General features: G+C 42.4%; 1 protein-coding gene across 7 annotated transcripts in view; it reads left to right on the forward strand.

The window, feature by feature from the left end:
• SNAP47 (synaptosome associated protein 47) overlaps window positions 1-11,863 on the forward strand; it is a 110,228-nt gene extending 98,365 nt beyond the window's left edge. For all 7 annotated transcript variants that reach the window (XM_085012081.1, XM_085012084.1, XM_085012082.1 and 4 more), the window contains one exon: window positions 7,849-11,863. In XM_085012081.1, coding sequence (XP_084868207.1) covers window positions 7,849-7,995 — 147 coding nt within the window. In that variant the 3' untranslated portion in view covers window positions 7,996-11,863. The remainder of the gene's footprint in view (window positions 1-7,848) is intronic.
• Window positions 11,864-16,023: the final 4,160 nt, after the last annotated feature.

Raw genomic sequence — 16,023 nt, forward strand, 5'->3', positions numbered from 1 at the left:
TTTCCACTGTGACCAGAAAAGGTACTTTCTATTACCTTAATCTTAAGTTTAAAGCTTGTTTTGTGGTCTACTAGATGGTCTTTCCTGGAGGTTTTCCCATGTGTACTTGAAAAGAATTTGTATTCTACTGATTGAGGTGGAGTATTCCATGTATGTCTGTTGGGTGCAGCTGGTCTATAGTGTTGTTCAAGTCTTCTCTTTCCTTACTGATCTATCTGGATGTTTTATCCATTACTGACATCTTTTTATTAAGTTTTAAAAATAGTTAACAGGTATTAGGTGGTTTTTTGTTCAGAATAGGAAGTCAGTTTTGTGCAATTTTTAAGTGTGAAATTGGACTGAATGCATGAACATAATGTTGGGGAGGCTATATGACCTTGAGCAGAATAGGTCTGATTATCTCATTTGCAGCATGAGGGTTGGGGACTGGTTCTTGGAAACATGGCTTCTGTTGGGCAATAGCCATGTTAGCCATATGGCCTTCAGCAAGCTGCACATTTTTTTGGAAAAGTGTTACTGTCACATTTTACAGAACAAGGTCCTTCCTCAAAGATTGCTTGGGGATGAAGTAAGGATAAGATGAGCTCTGTACTGTATGGAGCAGAGTTCTGGCACATAGCGAGTTCTATATAAATCTATCAGTAGGACCCCAACTGGATGTGACCCAGTCAACTCTGAAGAGCCCCATACTCCATGCATTCTTTTGTTTGTTTCATATTATGAGAATGTCCCCACTGAGGCATTTACTTCCACATATAAGATGAACCTTCGGTTTATTGAGCACTTCACTTGGGTGGGAATTCCATTGCTCTCACCATGGGAAGCTCTGCTTATGGTCTGATAGCAGGTTGGTTCCCAGGACCCCTCTCTAGTCCAGGAGGTACTCCCTTGTGCTTTCCCTGTCCAGACCTTGAGTAAGAGGGGCCATCTTGTGCCATCAGGACCATTTGTAACTAGAGGCCAGTTATCAGATTCAAATTAGGGCTGACAGATCCTTGAAGTCTAAGCTCTCAGAGTCTTGCTATACCGACACAACCCTGGTGCATAAGGCAGGTTTGTGCTTAGCTCCTCTTTCCGTTGACTGAGAGGGTATCATGAGGAGGGGAGCACCATAAGAGGACTCCTTTAAAAAAAAACCCTGTGCTGCCCCTGTTCATCCACAGATCACCTTCAGGGCCTCAAGGAATGTAACAGAGGAGACAGGGTGGGTTGTGGGGGTGGTCTGTGAATGCTAAATATGACAGTTTGTAGCCTAGAATATTCTTTACAACCTCCAGAGCTTTGGTTGAGAGGAAGCCAATTTTTCCCTCTTTACCTTCTCCATAGCATATTAATGGCCTCAACTGGTAGAATTGCAGACAGCTTGATTTATCCCAGTACTATTCTTAAATGGTTGTTAGTTTCTCACTGCAAGAAAATGTAGTTTTTCAGTGGGTCAGCTTAATAATAAAAAGATCAGGACAGACGGTCTAGCTAATACTAAACTTATTTTAGGTGCTTAATATACTAATACTCTAAAACCTGGAGTTTTACCATGAAGTGAGCAAAAAACTTTATTTTTTCAGACTATAAATTCAGGCAACAACTGGCATGTTATTGATGGTTTAGAAGTGTTAAGGCCCATACTTGTGTGTGCTGTATACTTCCATTGCTGCAGTTACACAGTGAAAGCACGAGCCTAGACACTTCAGGGCCTGCTTGGAGCACAGCTACTAGCAGAGCTTGGGGGCTCTGATTCCCAGACTTTCACACTTTGATAGCCGATGTGAGGCATACATCTGTTTTGGTAAGTGAACCTACACTATTGGATGAGCAGTTTTTGCATAATATATTTCCTGTTTTTATAAACATCATGGAAATGGTTAGAAGGCTAAACTGTCTCCATATCTGCTGTTGTATCAGCCCAGACAGTGTCTCTGCCACTGTTCTGAGGTCTGTGGCATTGGAGAGATGGAGGTCACCATAGCATGTAGCCAAAGCAGGTCCTCCTCTTCCAAAGAGGACAGTAACTTCTGCTGTGTCCTGGGGACCATGTGGTGCCTCCCACTTCCTGCCTGAGTCATCTCTGCTGTCCCTCTTCCAAGTTACTAATGCTGGTGAGTGAGTCCAGCATCCTGCCTGTGGGGAACCAAGCCTCCTGTACCGGCTTTGTTGAGCACCTGTGACTCTTGAGCTGAAGAGCACGGATTGTGTGTGTGTGTGTGTGTGTGTGTGGTTTTTCTCAAGATGTTGTTCCTGGAGGGTACTAGCATGTGTGTTTTTATGTCTTGCTTGTACTTGTATGCACTGTGTGTTTCTTTGGATTTTATAAAAGTTAATTTCTTTTAAAACTCAATGTACTCTCTTTGGCCATGATCTCTTTTTTTTTTTTAGATAGGATCATCTGTTCCATGTTTTATTTTTATTTAATTTTTTATTTTACTATGATTATTATTGCTTTTTAGGACCACACCCATGGCATATGGAGGTTCCCAGGCTAGGAGTTGAATCAGAGCTACAGCTGCAGGCCTATGCCACAGCCACATCAACACCAGATCCGATCTGCATCTGTGACCTACACCATAGCTCAAGGCAACGCCGAATCCTTAACCCACTAAGCAAGGCTAGGGATCGAACCTACAACCCTGTCGGATTTGTTTCCACTGCGCCATGACAGGAACTCCTGTTCCATATTTTAGACTCCACAGATAAGTGATATCATAGATATTGGTCTTTTTCTTTCTGACTTACTTCACTTAGTGTGAGAATCTCTAGTTCCATCCATGCTCCTGCAAATCACATTAGGTTGTCTTTTTTATAGCTGAGTAATATTCCATTGCATATATGTACCACATCTTCTTAATCCATTCATCTGTTGATGGATATTTAGGTTGTTTCCATGCTGTAAATATTGTGAATAGTGCTGCAGTGAACATAGGGATGCATGTATCTTTTTGAATGAAAGGTTTGTCCAGATAGGTGCCCAGCAGTGGGATCACTGGATCAGATGGTAGTTCTATATTTAGTTTTTTGAGGTACCTCCATACTGTTTTCCATAGGACTTCTAGTGGGGAAAGTGGAGGGAGTGGGATAGATGGGTATTTTGGGGTTTTTTGAATGCAAACTGTTATATTTGAAATTATTGGGCAGTGGGGCCCTAGTGTATGTACAGCACAGGGAAAAGTGTATGATTGGGTCACTTTTCTGTACAGCAGAACCTGAAGAAACATTGTTAATCAACTATACTTTAATAATAATAAAAATTAAAATTTAAAAAATGAAAGAAAAAATAAAACTCAAGGTACTCATAATCAGGTAATTTCTGTGTAGGTACTAATGTGGCTAGAAAGATGGCTGGCTACTGAGTTTATATTTTAGTGGAGGAGAGACTTGAGGAAGAGTCCATTTTGACCCTAGCTTTTGACTCAGAGCCCAGTGAAGGCTCATATAAGAGGCCAGTTGGTTTTCCAGAGGCTGGCAGCATCATACATTGATGACTAGACAGCTTGTCATCCTGGGCCACAGAAATAACAACTGTTTTTAAGGTTTGGCCAGACTTCATAGTCTCCATTCTTTCCATCTCATGTTATATGGAATGCACATGATGCCATTTAATTACTTCAGTCCCTTTCTAAATGAAAAAAGACACTGGACCAATATTCCAGAGATACTACTGGTTTGAAGGTTTACTCAGTTATTTTCTTTGCACACTTAATAACTGTAAAGATCTTGCTTGTATTTTTGAAGTATTAATTAATTTCAAGTGCAGTTTTAGCAGACCAACCAAGGGTCTCAACAGGCTGCATAGAATGAGTGCTATATTTAAGGCCATCATCTCAGTGGAACTTTTTCCAAATAAAATTCAATAGGAACCAACCTTTATTTGAACTATACACTCAGTAAAATGTTCAATTTTTGTAAGCATGTAAGCTGTTCTTTCTCACAAAATAAGAGTTGTATGTGCCTATTAAGTATAGACTTAGGAGTATAGGTGTTCTTTCTTTTGCCAATGTTTCATTTTAGACTGAGAAAAAGGCGGTTGATTCATGCTCTAGAGAAAGATGGCCATGGAAGTGTAGGACACACAGGGTCAGTCACACAAAGTGGCATTTGATGGAAGAGCTATTGTGTGGCAATATGGTCCTATGCTACCTGGCACAGTAGCCACTGGCTACATGTGGCTACGAGCACTTAAAAAGCAGTTGGTCTGGAGTTCCCTTGTGGCTCAGTGGGTTAAGGATCTGGCATTGTCACTGCAGTGGCTTGTATTGTTGCTGTGGTACAGATTTGATCATTGGCCTGGAAATTTCCACATACCATGGGTGGGGCCAAAAACAAAAAACAAAAAACTGCAGTTGGTCCAAGATGAGATGTATAATAGTATAACATTCATACTAGCTTGCTAGTACTTCATTTTTTAAAAATAATATGAAATATCTCATTAATAATTATTTATATTGACTTCATGTTAAAATGATAATTTGGGGGTTGATTGATTTAAGTAAGATATGTTATGAAAATTAATTGTGCTTTTTACTTTTTTTAAAAAAATACTAATTTTGAGTATTAGAAAATTTGAAATTACAAGGGTGGCTCTTCTTATACTAGACATCCTGCCATAGTAGCTCAGGACTATAAGAACTGGTGCAGATTCTGGGGCTTGGCTTCACTTGGGTGTGTGAATGGACTGCTGATCCCTGGTAAGAACCATTATGCAATTTTTTTAAGGGTCTTATGCAATTTCTTTCTGTCTCAGTGATGTGACCTGAGTCATTGCCATGACATCTGTTGTCCATGCAGTAGTCATTTCAGGATTGCACTGGAGCTGGACCCTGGGAACTCAAGCAAGTCGCCCACTCCTCTTGGCCTTGTTTGTGAAACAAAGTTAGATTAAGGGTTAATAGAGAATAGTTAAGGCACATTGCAGGAGTCCCATAACTCCTATCCTTATTTAGGAAAATTGGGGTATGAGAAAACAGAAAACAAAATTTCATATACATATATTTAACCCCCAGTTTTACTTTTCTCTTCAAGTGTACGAAAGTTGGGGTGAGAAAGAAAGATGACAAGGCCATACAGTATTATCAGCAGTGCTTGTCTGACAGGCATTAATTGGATTTTGAAGGACTTTTATTTTCTTCTCTAAATTTTATTTCCTGATTTTCTATGTACACTGTTATTATCAGAACAGAACAAGAGAGTTGACTGTCTCCACTAAAGGGGACCATGGCTGCCTTGCTGAAAGCCAGTCTCCCACCATCAGCTCATATGAGAACAGTGGTCGTGAAAGACATTTCAGCTGAAAATAAACTTGACCATGAGATCCTGCTGTATAGCACAGGGAACTATATGTAGTCACTTGTGAAGGAACATGATAGAGGATAATGTGAGGAAAAGAATATATATATATATACACACACACACATATGTATGTATGTATAACTGGGTCACTTTGCTGTACAGCAGAAATTGACAGAACATTGTAAATCAGCTATAAGAGAAAAAATAAAAATCTTATTAGAGAAAAAGAAAATGAACTTGACCACATTCTGATATGATTGACAAGTACATCAAGATTGCAAAGAGAGTCACACAGCATCTGTGCTGCCTGATCATTCATCTGATACCTCGAGGGTATCAGATCAGATGCAGGTGTGTGGCATAAGCTAATCTTCTAGGGGACATTTTTTACAAGTTCCTGGTAGAATGGCCTCATTATCATACTAAAATGGAGGTAATGAGGAAGGAATAGTTGACCAGAGAAAACAGCATAGAAGGACCTGCCTAACATGGTGGTGAGTGGTGACTTTTTTTATTATGCTGTCTGGGCCTCAGCCGTATGAGATCATAGAAATGAGAGATGGAAAAGACCTCCTGTATTAGGTCATCCAGCCCATCCCCTCCAGAGCTGACTGACCCCACAGTATACTTTCCAGAGCTCCTTCCAGTTTTTCAAGTGACTCAACTGATGGAGTTTCCACCAGCTCCCAGAGGGTGCAAAAAGACGGTGTCTGAGACTGCTAGCTTGAATCAGGATTTATGCTTCTTTCTCATGATGAAGATCCCAGTGATGATGCTTTATTTGAAGAGAAGTGTGGGGGTAGATCCTGCCTCTGTCACTAACTTGTGTGTAACTATGGATGACCTCAGCTCGCCTCATCTCCATTTCCCCTCCAGAAAGCAGGGGTGCACTGCTGGGCTCCTTCAGCCTGAGTGTTTTAAGACTTGGCGTCAGCACCTTACATAGCACTTTATAGTTTTCACAGCTTGTTCACATTTGTGATCTCATTTGAGCCTCACCATTCTTAGGGATGGAGTTGATCTTATTATCCTCCTGGCCATCTTCCTGCATTTATTCTGTTTCTTGTTAATCAGACAAAGCAATTCTCCGAGGCCAGGTGGTAGGCCAAGTGGTCAGGCATTCCTTTTGATTCTAAACACAGAGCTGCTTCTATTTGACCACACAAGTACTGTCATGCCTTCTGAAACACCACATGGGATGCAGTTTACTCTCCTTTCCTAGGTAGTAGCACTGCTCAAGATTGTCCCAGGCCACCTGTGGAATCTAGAGCTTTCTTGCCTATGTCATTTGGTGAGATCTGTAGGGGTGACGGTGATTTCAGTGTGGAGCATGATAGATTAATAATTAGATCAATAGATTGTGCCTGGAGTCCTCTGAAGTGGTCACTCAGTCTGTTCACTGCTAATTTCCATCCTCATGTGATAAAGGACCTTGAATAGATCTGTAAGCAGGTTGCTCTACTGGGAGTTAGTAAAAGGGACACCAAGGGCCTGTCTTAATAATTAATATTCTTTAGTTCCTTTTTTGTGACCTAACCAATGATCTGAAACTTTTCCTAAAAGAAGAGAGGTATTAACATTTATTGCAAGTAGTTGTCAGTAAGATTTCTCTTAAAATCATTTATTTCTGTTGTCAGCTTGAGGATATTAAATTTTTGGTATGTAGTTAAAGTACATTTCACAATGCAATTAGTCTCAATAGAATTATGATACAATGGCTGCTCTTAGTTTATGAAACTATATGAATTATAACAAGTCATGGAAATGGGGGTGAGGGGCTGACATCTAGCCTAGTCAGCTTCCTTGGTCTAGCTGTGCTAGAACAGCCCTCCATTTTGTGGGCACTATCCTCCCCGGTGGCATCATGTGACTTAATGGCATTTTGGTGTCCTCCAAATGTTTGGACCCAGGGGCTGCACTTACAGGACCATCTATGTGTTATGTTAACTGTTTCAGCACCTTGGGTTATTTGTGCTATGTTTTGTTCTGCCTTTTGCATTTGTAAGTGCAATATTTCAAACATATAGACAAAAAGGGATTTTGCTTTTCTTTTTAAATTTTGGTTTTCCAGCTTTAGTCTGCAGTTAGTACTCTGGTGCAGATAGGTAATAAAAACAGTGATTGGCTGAGAGCTGGAACTCAAATCTGAGTTGTAGGCTCCAGATCCCTGGTTCTGCCCTGTGCCAGCCCACCCTGCTACTGTTTGCAAGAATTCCACATGGTTGTGGTAACATTCCTAGCAAGGCTGTCAGTGTTGATAAAACAGCAAACTGTGGTCTGGAAACAACAGTGCCCTAGGGGTACATCTTCCTAGGTCTGTGTGGTCAGTCTCCTTGCCTGTGGCCTAGAGCACAGCTAGAGAGCAAATACATCATCTAACAGCTCTATCTTGCTAAAAGTGCCAGGATGTGCCATAGCTGAGACGCAAACCCAGGTTCTGTGCTTAGAGTGTTCATCATCACCATTAACTCACACCATTTCTTGAGCATTGTAAAAATGATGAAATATTGTCTGTTTTTGAGAGTATAAGGAAAGGCAACCCCTCCTATCATTTGTGCTTTCTTGCAGATCCTGAGGAAGCTAAAGGATCTTGCCTTGGATGCCAAGACAGAGCTAGAGAGACAGGATGAGGCCTTGGATGGCATCACTGCAGCTGTGGACCGGACAGCCTTAACCATTGACAAGCATAATCAACGAATGAAAAAACTGACTTAGAAGGACACAAAAGCACAGAAGTGACCACTTTTGACAAGAATCACTTCTCTAAAGTACATTGTTCTCAATCCCTGCATGCTTTCTTAATATGAAGACCCCAAGAATTTATTCCAAGGGCCCTGCCCCAGGGGGTGCATAGCTGCCTCAGGACGAAGGGATTCTGTGAAGGCTGTGGAGCCTGGGAAGATTGTGGCTGCTACCAGAGGATTGCCCTGTAGGGAGCTGAAGGTGGCTACAGGAGAGTAGTTCTGCCTGCAAATAAAGTGAGCTGCTTCCCCTCAGGGTCCTCTTGGACTGCTTGGGGAGTCAGGAGCACATATGCCTTCAAATATGGGCTGAGTTTTATTGAATTGGCCACAGCAGTAGGGTAGCTCTTCACCTTGCAGCAGGGTGGCTACACCCAGCATGCAGGGACCACTTTGCATGGTCATAATCCCAGGTCTCCGGGAATGTACAACTAGTTGCATTTTCATCTTATCTCCATTCTTGATAAGCATAAAAGTATAATTTAAATCTCTATGAAAGAAATATACTGATTTCTGACTCTACCCATCTGAACACTATCAGCAAAATCTCTTCTCCTGCCTCGACTACATTCAGGCCTGAGCCTGCCTCCTATGTGGGCTGCTCAGCACAGGCCCCACTACCTTCACTTTGTTCCATTTTTCTCTGGTGGACAGGTCACTTTCTTTTTGGTTGTATTGTAATTTTCTCACCAAAGCTAAGAGTCTAGTACACCTTGAAGTCATCCTATAAACACCCAAAATATTCTTTAACTGCCCAGTTTTTAGTCAAACACAAAAATAGTACATTTTTCATGTTTGACTAAACACTGTGCCTATTTTTAAAAGTGTTCATTTTTGCTTTTCTGCCCCATTTCTATCCAGAAACAAAAGAAAAATGCTAGTTTTAGAATATTTTTTGAAGTCAGGCATTGATGCTACTTTTTTCTTGGTTTGGGGCATCTTAGTGTGTCCCTGGGAGAGCCCGTCATGGGAAGACAAGGAGAAAATAGAGAATTGGGTTACCTCCTCACCTTTTCACAACGGGCCACCTCCAGACTGCTTTGAAATAGCATCCCAAAGAACGTTGCACAGAGAGGCTCGTAGAAACCTTGTAGAAATGCTATTTTGAAGTGCCTTTCCTACAGCCCTCCTGAGATGGCTCCCACAAGCCCTATGCTGCCGTGTTGCACCACTCCACTTATATTATGAGTTCTGGATGGTTTTAAGAATTAATTCACAGGTGCAGTGTTAGTTCTTTTTGGCTGCCCTGATGAAGTACCACAAACAGGGGGCTTACAACAGTAGGAATGCACTCTCTCTCAGGTCTGGATGCCAGCATTGCAGGATCACAGTATGGGAAGGCTGTGCTCCTTCTGTAGACTCTAGGGGAAGATTGTCCCTGCCACTTCTAGCTGATGGTGCCTCTAGGTATCACTGGGCTTATGGCCACATCATCCTAATCTCTGCCCTCATTGTCATGTGGCCCTCTCCTGTGTCTCTGTGTCTCAAATCTCCCTCTGCTTTCTCTTATAAGGATCTGTTATTGGATTGAGGGCCCACCCTAATCCAGAGTCATTTCATCTCAAGATCCTTACCTTGATGATATCTACAAAGACCTCATCTCCAGATAAGGTCACATTCTAAGGTTCCCAGTGGGCATGAATTTGGAGTCACCTCTGGATGCCCAGCATTGTGGAAGCTGACCCATTACAAAGAAACATGGAAAGTAGCACTTCTAGAAAGTAATGTTCATAAAGGTCTTCCAATTCTTTTCTTTTTTTAATTTAGTAAATTATATTCCTGGTCTCTATTTATCTTATTTGGTTTGTACTTACTAACTTCCAGAATAAGAAGTTGGCCTATTCTTTAAAGGTTTCTCACTCTAATGCAAGGCATTTGAGCAGTTGCTCTTGACCTTTCCAGGCACATGAAATGATAGAGCTCCTTGGAGTTTGTGCCCATCCCAGGGGAGCTGAGCCCGTGCAGCCCCTTCTTCTTGTGCTCAATGATAGAGAGTGTCAGGGAGGGCACAGCAGATGTGAAGATGTGTCAACAAGGAGTGTTATTGAGGTAGCAGCAGCTAGATCTTGCCCTCATGGAGCTTGGAGTGGTGGTGGAGGGAAGGCAGCTCATGTCCTGTGCACAGGGCAAGTGCAAGTGGGCAGTATCCTGACACTGGTAGCTTCTCAAAGCAGCCCACGAAGAGCAAGTTCCCTCGAGGTGGGGTACGTGGTTCTCATCATAGCCACACACTGGGCTCATCATGCCAAGGACTAAGAAAATACAAACAGATGCACTCACATGCCCTGACCCCATGCCCCTCAGTCAGAATTTCTGTGGGTATACACACTCCCCAAATGTTTCTAATGAGTAGGCAGGGCAAGATCCACAAGCCAGGTAATGTACTACCATCAGACCCGCTCTCTTTTACATCTGGTGCTGGAGAGCCCTGAGTAGCTGGAATGAAAGTGAGTCTGTCCACTCATGATGCTGTTCTAAATCCAGATGGGCACTGCTCAGGAGTTCCCAGCTCAGCCTACATTGACCACCTGACATCTGCTTGTCCTGAAAACACATACCACCCAGCACTCATGTGGCCTCAGGGCTGCACACATCTTGGCTGCTCACAGGCCTCTGAAAAGCAGAGGGCCAGGATTCTGCTGGTGAATCCTGAGGTCTCTGGGCCTCACCCTTTCTTTATCTGTCACTGGGGGATGCATAAATCTCAGACACTCTGGGCATGAAGGTGTGTGGTTCAGAGACATTGTACCATTAGAAGATTATTCTCCAGGCCTTCACTCTCCCATGAATAATTAACTTGATAGACACTATGGTCTGTTTATGTGGAGACTTATAGTATTAAGAGGAGGGGGGCATCAAGCACCATTTTCTGCTATTTTTTTTAACTCTGGCCCCAGAGTTAACTTTTTTCACCCTAACCCCTTCTAATATTAGAAAATCCATCTGCCAAACTGTTAGTCACCAAGGCCGAAACAAAATTGCCAAAAACCCTGTAAAACCAGGCACTAACTCCCGCAACATACTGATCTCCACCCCAAGTGCACTCATTCCACTTCCCACTGCTCCCCCAACTTTTGGTACATTGGCTCTGCTTCCACAGTTTGGACACAGGAAGGTCATGAAGGGGAACAAACATTGTCATGCTTCTAGAAGCAGTCAGTACCAGGGGAAGGAGATGAGCAGGTAGGCCAGTGATCTCTCTTGCCATCCTCTGGCAGCCCAGGTTAAGTGCCATGATGGCGGGAACTAAATGGATCTCATCAGGTGAGTAGTAGACCCTCTGTAGTGGCAGGAAGAATACACTGAGCCCATTGTCATCATTATTGCTAGTTTTTGGATCACAACATATTGTGTCTTGTTTTCTACTTTCCTGATGTGGAGAGCGTCCTCTAACATTGACATTGAGTTTGTGTGTGCATTCAAGCTCATGCATGTGCTTTATTCTAGCACAAAAATCTGATTTCCTTTTAACCTGTGACTGAGGAAATAGATTACGCTAGTTTGTTGTCACCCTATAAGGTATTTGCACTTCCTAAAACACATAATGCTTTGAACTCAGTTTTACACTCATAAATGTGGGCAAAATACAAGATCCATATCCAATGCAGCTGTGAGACCAATACTGAACTGAAATGAAACATTTCATCAAAAATAGCTGATTCTTTTGTTTGTTTAGGGCAGATGTCAGCAGACTTTTTCTATAAAAGGCTAAGTAGAAAATCCTCATCCCAGCCATGTGGTATCTGTTAAAATGTCTCAGGTCTGCTATTAAATGAAGGCAGTCTGGACTTGTGAACAAATGGACGTGCTATATTCCAATAAAACTACCAGTGCTAATCACAGAATTTCATTTATTTCATGTGTCCCAAAATGTTACTCTTGTTTTTTTTTTTTTCCTTCAACCATTTTTTTTTTCTCTTTATGGCCATACCTGCTGCATATGGAAGTTCTCTGGCTAGGGACCATTTTGGAGCTAAGGCCTACACCACAGCCATGGCAACACTGGATCCACTTCTGTATCTTACGCCACATCGTGAGGCAACACCAGATCCTTAACTCACTGAGGCGAGAGATTGAACCCACATCTTCATGGAGTATGTCAGCTCTTCTTTTAACCATTTGAAAATTCAGACATGTCCCTAGCTTGCAGGCTATAGGAGAACAGGCTACAGGGCTTTGCAGAGGCTGCAGCCATCTGTCCAGGTGAGTGTGTTCCTTTTGAGGTTTCACCTCAAAGTTGTCCAGCACTGTCTGTCCTGGAGGGCAACTCACTTCCCAAACTCAAGCCTGTCCTGAGCCCTTCACATGGCACTGCTGCTGGTGGTCAATGGTGAGTCTAGGGTGCAGCTAGGAGGGTTCTAGGTATTTTTGCTGTAAGATTAAAAAGAACAAAATGTAAAAGACATAATGAAGTATGAAAAATTAATGACAAACCTTCAAAGATTTTACTGTGAAAAATGAAAAGACAAAAAATATTTGACTACAAGTAAAATGTGTACAGATTCATGGTTATAGTTGTATTTGAGTACCTTAGAGAAAGTGATGATACTTCCTTTCTCAAAGTCTATCAGTATCAGGTATATAATATATAATCAGCATCAGGTATAAGTTCTTTATGATGTAAAAAAATCTGTTAAATCTTCAGGTTTTTCTGGAAGTAAGATGAACAGATAAAGAATCCTATTTATTTATTGTGTATAAGTGATAGTACATGTATGGATTACATTTAAATGTTCCATTACATGTCCCGTCAATCCTTATATTTCACCAAATCATCTAAGCTGGATTCTTTGCCAAATACCAAAATTCTGCCTACATCATCTACTCCACTATCAAATAGCAAAAAATTTTTCACCATTTTCAAGAAACTTATACTCATCAGAATCACATAACCATTTCTTTTGGGGGGAAATAGGAGGTCTTTGATTCTTTTCCCTCAAACTTCTAATATTACATGATAAGTTTAGTGAAGAAAGCATTAGAAAACAAGCTGTCAAATCTAAATTAGCTAAAGAATTGATAGTTAATGCTCTCAAAGACTTGTGAATTACTCTATCTTTTATGGCAAAATTGCCTTACATCCAATTAGTCCTGCTACCATACTGCTTGCAGCAAAGATGTTCACAGCAAAAATACTGGACACAGACTGGGAGACCCCAGCCGCATTTACTGACTGCTCAGCTGTTCAGGGCTTCAAAGCCTGCCTTGATTGTGCAAAGTCAGTCCTCTTCTTTTTAAAGGCAGAAAAGGGAGACAGTGGGGGCGGGGGTGAGATGGGAAATGACAGGTGCTGGTTTTCACAAGCCCCAAATCTGGAGGCCCCACATCAGCACACACACAAATTTTAGGAGAAAGGAAAAAACAAAAATCAAGCCTTGAGGCATTTTCAAATACCACAGAACTCTCAACTATATGCAGTCAGTTGGCGTTGGGGCTTTGGTTTCATTTGTGGTTTGAGGAAAGGCCATCTTGAAGGCAGTTGTGTTGGTTGGGGAGTCAACCATGGCATGAGACCACACCACAAGCAGGCACGTCCAAGGCTGCAGTGGCCTCACCTGTGAGGAGCCTCTTCCCTCCAGTTTAATTATTAGCTGTGTTTGAATAAAACTTGAAATACATGCAAATTGTAGTCAGTTTTCACATTTGCAACTGATTTCTATACCCACGTAGTATCTCAAGCTTTTGGCACCCATCTGGAAATTGAGAACAGTGGTGGCTTTTCCCAAGAGGTTAATTTCCCTGATGCATTTTGAAAGTAAAAACCACAGGGTTGGTCCTCCAGCTAGTCTGAAGGCAAGGGTGGTCCTGTTCAGCCTCATCCCTCAGCTTCCTCAGTGACCAGACCAGCAGACACAGAGTGGGGAAGGCCTGATTCAAAGACAACAGGAGCTATTTGCCAAGCCCAGAGAGCTATTCAGGGACCTCCTGCAGTGTCCAGGTGAGGATACCTGGGCTGCAGTGGTGGGGACCCATGAGCAGGAGCAGAGTCAAAGCTGTTCTCTGTGAATCTGCCTCACACATCCTGGGCTCACACTGGGGTAAGACAGCCATGTCCTGAAGCTGTAGCAGGCCATCCCTTCATGAGTGGCTACTGTCCTGGGGTGCACTGGTGCCGCACTAACTGTCCAGCATGTTCTCCCACCAGGTCTGAAGCAGCACTTGTTCTTCAGGGATTTCTAGATTTTACTCTCATCTCCTATTTCTCTAACCCTTTCTTTCACCCTGGGGATGGAAATGTAAACTAGGGAACAGGCAACTTATTTCCCCCCACCTATCTCTTCTGAAGTCGGAGGGTTAGGGAAAGGGGCATGTTCCCCAGAAGGAATAAAGGGCAGAGTGCAGAAAAACAGTTATACACGGAGAGTCAGGGCTTCACAGGTGTCCCGGGATGTGAAGACATCCCAAGGCTGCTGCTCATGGGACCTCCAGGGCAACACTCCTAGGATGCCCCTTCCCGCCAGTGGTGGCTGTTCTTTTCCCATGCCTGGCCCATGGAGCTGGTGCTAAGAGGTTAATGAGGCTGGCCCTTTTTTGAGGCTCTGTGGGCAGGGGCACATTCCTTGGAAAGAACAAGGGGTGAGGTACAGCCATTGAGCTTCCATACCATGGAAGGTGAAGACATGCAGAGAATGCACACTCTCATGAAGTCCTTTGGATGTAGCTGTTTAGATTTTGGGCTACATTTCCAATGGAAGTGACACTCTAGAGGGCAATTTGTTTCCTAATATGATGGCAGCATTGAGATGCACCTCTTGGGAATGAAGACTAGGAATGAAGATGATGGGAATGGGTCAGAGGGCAAGACTTGGGAATCCCATTCCCAAATGCCCAGTTAATGGTTCAACTGGGAATCAAACATTTGGATTTGCTCATGTGTGCTGGCCTTTCTCTGAGTGTTCACAGAAGCTCACCAGAGGGGAGCTCTGTTTACCCTTATTTATTTATTTATTCATTCATTCTTTCCCACTGTTCAGCATGGGGACCAAGTTACACATACATGCATACATAATTTTTCCTCTCATTGTCGCGTTGCAATGTAAGTATCTAGACATAGTTCTCAGTGCTACCCAGCAGGATCTCATTGTAAATCCATTCCAAGAGCAATATAGTTTGCATCCGTTAACCCAAGCTCCCAGCCCCTCCCACTCCCTCCCTCTCCCCCCAGGCAGCCACAAGTCCATTCTCCAAGTGCATGATTTTCTTTTCTGTGGAAAGTTTCATTTGTGCTGTATATTAGATTCCAGTTAAAAGTGATATCATATGGTATTTGTCTTTCTCTTCCTGACTTACTTCACTCAGTATGAGAGTCTCTATTTCCATCCATGTTGCTGCAAATGGTATTATGTCATTCTTTTTTATGGCTAAGTAGTATTCCATTGTGTATATATACCACATCTTCCTAATCCAATCTTCTGTTGATGGACATTTGAGTTGTTTCCATGTCTTGGCTATTGTGAATAGAGCTGCAATGAACATGCAGGGGTATGTGTCCTTTTCAAGGAAAGTTTTGTCTGGATACTTGCCCAAGAGTGGGATTGCTGGGTCATATGGAAGTTCTATGTACAGATTTCTAAGGTACCTCCATACTGTTCTCCATAGTGGCTGTACCAGCTTACATTCCCACCAGCAGTGCAGGAGGGTTCCCTTTTCTCCACAACCCCTCCAGCACCTGTTATTTGTGGACTTATTAATGATGGCCATTCTGACTGGTGTGAGGTGGTATCTCATGGTAGTTTTGATTTGCATTTCTCTAAGAATCAGGGATGTTAAGCATTTTTTCATGTGCTTGTTGGCCATCTGTATATCTTCTTTGGAGAAATGTCTATTCAGGTATTTTGCCCATTTTTCCATTGGGTTGTTGGCTTTTTTGCTGTTGAGTTGTATAAGTTGCTTGTGTATTCTAGAGATTAAGCCCTTGTCCGTTGCATCATTTGAAACTATTTTCTCACATTCTGTAAGTTGTCTTTTTGGTTTCTTTTCGGTTTCCTTTGCTGTGCAAAAG

This window comes from Sus scrofa, chromosome 2 (assembly GCF_054392235.1).
Source record: "Sus scrofa isolate SSC_HxYL_T2T_F1_AM1 chromosome 2, Sscrofa_HxYL_maternal_Yorkshire_Landrace_v2.0, whole genome shotgun sequence".
In the NCBI taxonomy this organism is placed as follows: domain Eukaryota; kingdom Metazoa; phylum Chordata; class Mammalia; order Artiodactyla; family Suidae; genus Sus; species Sus scrofa.